At 43.7% G+C, this 6,000-nt stretch overlaps 1 protein-coding gene across 11 annotated transcripts in view; it reads left to right on the top strand.

The window, feature by feature from the left end:
* The first annotated feature begins 687 nt into the window (after positions 1-687).
* magi1b (membrane associated guanylate kinase, WW and PDZ domain containing 1b) overlaps positions 688-6,000 on the top strand; it is a 132,425-nt gene continuing 127,112 nt past the window's right edge. For 6 of the 11 annotated variants that reach the window (XM_069511186.1, XM_069511152.1, XM_069511157.1 and 3 more), the window contains exon 1: positions 688-2,349. In XM_069511186.1, the coding sequence (XP_069367287.1) occupies positions 2,052-2,349 (298 nt within the window). In that variant the 5' untranslated portion in view covers positions 688-2,051. The remainder of the gene's footprint in view (positions 2,350-6,000) is intronic. The other 5 variants (XM_069511166.1, XM_069511188.1, XM_069511179.1 and 2 more) reach the window with 2 other exon arrangements.

Genomic DNA, 6,000 nt, shown 5'->3' with positions numbered 1-6,000 from the left:
CTATTCATAGCTTTCCATCTACAGTATAGCATTGTGTTGTGTTTGTTGTGATGCTGTCATTTATCTTGGGCATTAAACATGCTTCACAGTCACAGCCGTTCCTCTTTTGTCCTCTCATTCTGTTTCTGACTGACTCATCGTCTGTGGAGAAAGCAAGAATGGATTTTAGGTATTGTTAAGTCTTTTTCTGAGTAGATGTGAAGTCTTCTGCAGCTTCTCTGATTCACAAAATAAAATAAAAACAGCTTCTGTACATGTTTCTATGTCAGTGAGCAAACATACACATTAACACTTCACTTGGGAGTGTCCAGACAGTGAGGGGAGGTTTCCCCCCCACACACATGAGAACATGGTGTGCCTCCTGTCTAACCTGAAATGCAGGAATCCAAACAGTCAGGTTCACATCAAGGTGTAACCACACACTGACTGTAGGTCATTACCAAATTACCAATTAGCTCTGAATCATCATATCAAGCATGTTGAATAACTAATTCAACGTCTCTGAGTATCGGCTCAAAGCCTCAGAATAACATTTCCACATAAAACATATGTGCAATAGGAACATCTGACAAATCAAGAGATATAACAGTTAATGATTTAATTTGAATAACATGTGTTTCACTTTAAAAGCTTTAATAGAAAGAAATAAACACAAACACTCTTTATTCTCTGTAGCACTCTTTATTGTAGAGGGTTCACCCAGGTCTGCCCTCACTGCTCTGAGTGCGCATGCGTGCGAGGTAACATTGCTGCCTTCACGTGCTCTGTGTAGGCTCTGTTTTCCAAACTCCAAATTTAAAAATGTCAGTGTCCCAACTCAAGATGCTACCGGTGTCATGAATATTAACAGTGTAGACGACTTACATTCCTACACAAGGCATATATTGATTGAAATATTTAGCAGTTAATGTACAAGATGACAAATCAGCTGCAATACAAAAAAAGTCGATGGCTGGCAATACATTCACACATTTAAATTCACCAGATCCAAATTTGTGTTAGCATCAGCAGAAAATTGCACCAACTGATAAATGTCAGTCCCCCAAACACTTTTTTCAACATGATTTTCATTTAATTATTTGAGAAACAAAGAACAATGTTGGAAAAGGACATCCTGGACCCATGACCCATCCAGTAAAAACTGATCCTGATGAGAACATGTGTCTGCACCACATTTCATGGTGATCCTCCAAACAGTTGTTGAGATTGTGATCAAAATTGACAGACAGACTTCACTGAAAGTTATTGTTAGCAATTAAGATAACAAACATTTAATTATATGCATTAATTGTTTACTTTACAGGCTAAAATAACAGCCATGTTGGCATTTAAAAAAAAGCTATAAGCCATAATACATTTTAGTATTAAGTGAAGATGTCCCTGATGTTTGTACCGGTACCTGTATGTCCACATAAAAGCACACAGTGCAGCCGATCTGAATCTCAATATATCCGACAGCTCTTGAATGCACCACGAACAGCAACACATTTGCGGCGCCTCGGCAGAAACTGAAGAGAAGAGGAGAAGAGAAGAGGAGAAGAAGAGGAAGAGAGTGAATGATCTGAACTCAGAGGAGCTTCATACCTGCTCACAGAGGAGCTGACAGCTGCAGGTGAACCCAGCTGCTCCTCACACACGGAGGAGAGACAGAGGAGCCGCGGTGAAGTGGAGGAGAAGAAACTTCCACCGTTTAAAGTCACTTCAGAGGAGAGAGAGAGAGGATCGGGAGCAGAGCGAGTCGGTGGCAGATGTAACGTGACATCGATGAAGGAGGATTAAACCTCGGGGATGTCGGTGTGGAAATGAAACTGGTGTTGCCACAGTGAAAAGTGTCTCCGGTGCGGACGGAGATGGCTTGATTTGTGTTCCCGGGCAGAGAGCGGCGGGACGGAGCTCATGTTCCTGCGGCGCACGGGACAAAGTTTGCTGCGCTTCTCCCGGACACGGTTCGACTTTCTTTGACACTCCGCTGCTGTGACCGCTCCTCGACCCCCTCCGGCGGTGGGGTCCACCCGGCTCTGGCTCTGGTGTCGGGCCCGCAACTGTCCACGATGTCCAAACCCGCGCTGAAGAAAACCCACTGGACCTCCAGGGTGACCGAGAGCTCCGTGTCCAAAGATGCCCGCGGCGAGCTGAACGTGCCGCTGCGAGGCGGCGCGGAGAACGGGGAGTTCGCCCACATCGGCCCGGTGAACCAGGACGTGGTGCTTTACAAAAGTGGGAAATTAAACGAAGGGGAGCTCCTGCTGGAGGTGGAGAACCTCTCCATCTCCGGATTACCCCTGTACGACGTGCGGACTCTGATTAACAACTGCAAAGGTCCCGTCAGGTTGAAAAGTGTCAGGCAAGGTAAGAGGACTGGACGCAGAACTCCGTTTGATATTTAGCCATTTTTATGTTTCCCACCTTCCTGAAAAGGGACGGGTGTTCAACTTTTGTGTCAATCCTTTTTTATACAACACATGGAAGTATGAATTCAATTCGGCATACTGAGTTGTACAGTTTAACCTTAAAACCTTAAACAGCCACCTTTAAATGGTTATTCCTTCCAGGGGGAGTTCAGTGGGTTAGAAGTTTAGTCTTTTTGTTATTTTAAGTTCTTCCAGGTGAAGACTGTTTGGTAAAACCTCAGGAAGTCCTGACATTGTGTGTGTGTGTGTGTGTGTGTGTGTGTGTGTGTGTGCGCGCGCGCGCGCACGGTGACTTTAAATAGGCAGATTTCTGAATGGCTCTTGGCTCTTTTGCTTGTGGTTTTCTCCCCAGAGAAAATGTCACCAGTCAAGTCCAGGGACACGTAAACAACACAGGCTCTCACACATTGTTTATTCAGCTTTCCCCTTTTTGTTCTGTCGCCTTATCAAACCTGGAAACCTGGGAAATGACCAACATGTTTAAAAACCACATCCAGATAAAGTGTCGGCCGGTGACATTAAGCTTTAGAGCAACATTCAAGACCTGAAATAACCAAACCTCACAGGTCTCACTGCTCTGACTGTTGAAGGCCTGAATGAATACCAGGTGATACAAGTAAACCAGACACATGCAATAGATGAGTGATCATTTAGTGGCATTAAACGCAGATATCATCCACTAAACACAACAAACTGAGGCTTTGTTTGGGCCTTTTTTTCAGCTGTATCTGTCAGATATGTACACAGGCTGCACTGAGCGTGTGTCTGGCACCCAACAGGAGTGGGAATATCAGGTACCCAGCAGAAACACTCACATCAGGCCTCTGGCTCGTTCATGGTCAGCTTGACTCAGCAAGCAGGGCCTGGTGGTTTGACACTGAGCCACTGTGACAGGCTCCCAGCGTGGTGAAGCAGACTGCTGAAGGGATGCTCGCAGCCACCCTGCGCCTCACACTCAACTTCCTGTAGAGACAGACAAAAGAGCAGCAGCTCTTCAAGGACAGTCCCACATATTTTCGACCCGTGAACGTCTGGAGCTGTATTGACCAGGACCGTTTAAACGGGCACCAGTTGTGAAGAAGTTAACATGAGAGTGCTTTTAGAGTTAGAATTCACTGTTCTCCCACATGTGAAGTAGTAGGAAAATCAATCTTATAATAATTTTAAAACTGAGGACAAAGTCTCCCAATGATTATCAACTGAGGATGTAAATATTGTCTGGAATCAAACACAGCACCATTAGACAGCACTGATTAGTTCCTACTTCTTGATTGAAGGTTTGTTAATCAGTGAAATCACCTGGTGTAGTCATTGTCTGGAGTTTAATCCTTTTGAATTTAGGTTCTTAGTTTTACTTTAATTTAATTAATTTAATTTAAAATCTTAATAAAATTGTGTTCTCTTAAATACATGTATATAAAGACACTTGAATTTAGCATGTAGCAACTTCAGTGTGATGCAGTGTGAAGTATTTCATATAATTAACATTCCCAACTAAGCATGAGCACAGGTGGGTGGGTGCTAATGGGCTAACTGGATCCTCAGAAGTTGTACAGGTAGTTGGATGTGCTCATGTTGACCAGTGGCGAGGGTCCGGTCAGGTGAATGTATCAGTAATGAACCTCCGCCTCCCATTCACTTTCAATCTGTGCGAGCCAGGAGGCGAAAAAAGGTACATGCTCAGTGCAAGTTAATGGTCATGTGATGTGCATTTTCAGGCATGTTAGTATGGACAGAGATTGTTTTCTTTTTAGAGTTCTGTTCAAACCAAACTGTAATCGGGTGCATGTAGCCTCAGTCCACCTCTATCCACAACAGACATGCTGACTTATCATCATAGGAAAAGCACTGGTGTTGATGATAATACAGATACGGATGGCTCTGATCTGTGGGACTGTGAACCTGTATGACCAGACCAGGGCTGTCATTCATTTTATTATCTGCACCTGTGCATTTTGAAATGTCACAAGTTAGGACGTGTACACACATCCGCACTTTCCGGAGAAGGATCTGATCAGGGAAAACAGAGTGCGGATTAATTATGAGCTCTTTAAAAACACATTGTACCTTAAGACTTCAGTAATATTTGTGTTTGATCGTCACTTGTTGTTTTGTTTCCATGTTTCCAGGTGATTTTAAATTGTGAGCATTGTAGGTAGCACACTTTCTCACGTTCAGTAACTGTGGGGGAAGTGTTTTCTGATAAAACTCTTGCTACAGGAAAAGAAACCAGCAGTAAACATATCACAGTGTCAAATGTCACACATGTGTTTTTTGCCAGTGCTAGATTCAGAGACCTTTTCTGGAGTCTTATTTTGAAGCATGAAAGTGTTCGGTCATTTAATAAGTGCTTTTCTGAGAAAATTACCTTTATAGATTTAGAATTTTAAAATTCACTCCACATGCCATCATCCAGAGTTAACTGTGAACCATACCACTATGTCTGCAGTCTGTAATGACTTTAAACAATTGGAGGAAACAACCACTTTAAGCCAATCACAAGTCTCATGGCTCCCAGCCCGCCTTTTTTCCCCCCAGAAACTATCTGGGGATGTCTGGTGTCAGAGCCATACAACATCACATGATCAGAATCCATTTCAAGCTTTTAATAATTCATGCTGTCTGGGAATTTCCTTTTCCCTGATCAGCCTTAATTGGGAAAATATGCTTGGCAACGAGGCCCATCTGTAAAATCTGAAGTGACCTAATTTTACCCAGGGCGTGTGTTCCTTTTTCTCACTTTAATCAAGTGAGATGTGTGGAGAGGTGCTGCTGGGACGTCTTGGCCCGCTGATGCTCGAGAGGCCTCCTCTGCTGTTGACTGCCATCATCATAAGGAGACGTGTTGAAAAGTGTTAGGTTGAGACCTTCAGCACTCTATTCAGCCCTGTTAGCAGAGGAGCACCTCCACACTGAGTTGATAAGAGGCTGTAACCAGCGCTACTGCAGAGATTGTGATGTTTGCATAGGGTATCGGTGGAACAACACACACTCACACACACACACACTCACACACTCACACTCACACTCACTCATATTTGCATGGCAGAACACACACCCTTAGCCAAAGCCCTGTTGAGTCTGCTTCACTGTGTATTGATTGTTCTGAAGCTCTGGGAAAATAGATAGATTTTGTAATTAAGGATTATTACATAAAAACACAGACATGCCGTCTCACTCCTCATCCTTTACAGCAACTGTCTGAATGCAGTTTAATGTTAAACACATCAGGCTGTTCGATGTATGCATAGCTACTTTAAGACATGCACTGAACTTCGGATATCCTCCTGAAATTATTTGTGGGGGCTGAATGTGAGAACGTCACTGTCTGAGTCAGTTGCTGCGCAGGCTGGAGAGTTTCTCCAGCCTGCACCTGAGTAAAAACTCTGGGTAATGTCTGAGTGAGACCACGTGAGAACACAGCAGAGATCCTTCGGAGGATTCACTGTAATTGATGATGTTTCTAACATCCGAATAGAAGACATCGACTAAGATTGGAAATACAACGAGATTCAAGAGCTTTTGGTGAAATGGTGAAATGTTACCTCTGCAGTGGAATGAATACGCCATGTCCTGCATGGTGCACCAC

Source organism: Paralichthys olivaceus, chromosome 2 (genome assembly GCF_024713975.1).
Source record: "Paralichthys olivaceus isolate ysfri-2021 chromosome 2, ASM2471397v2, whole genome shotgun sequence".
NCBI classification, from domain to species: domain Eukaryota; kingdom Metazoa; phylum Chordata; class Actinopteri; order Pleuronectiformes; family Paralichthyidae; genus Paralichthys; species Paralichthys olivaceus.
Note: the sequence above shows the minus strand (reverse complement) of the source record. Positions and strands in the feature narration are given on the sequence as shown.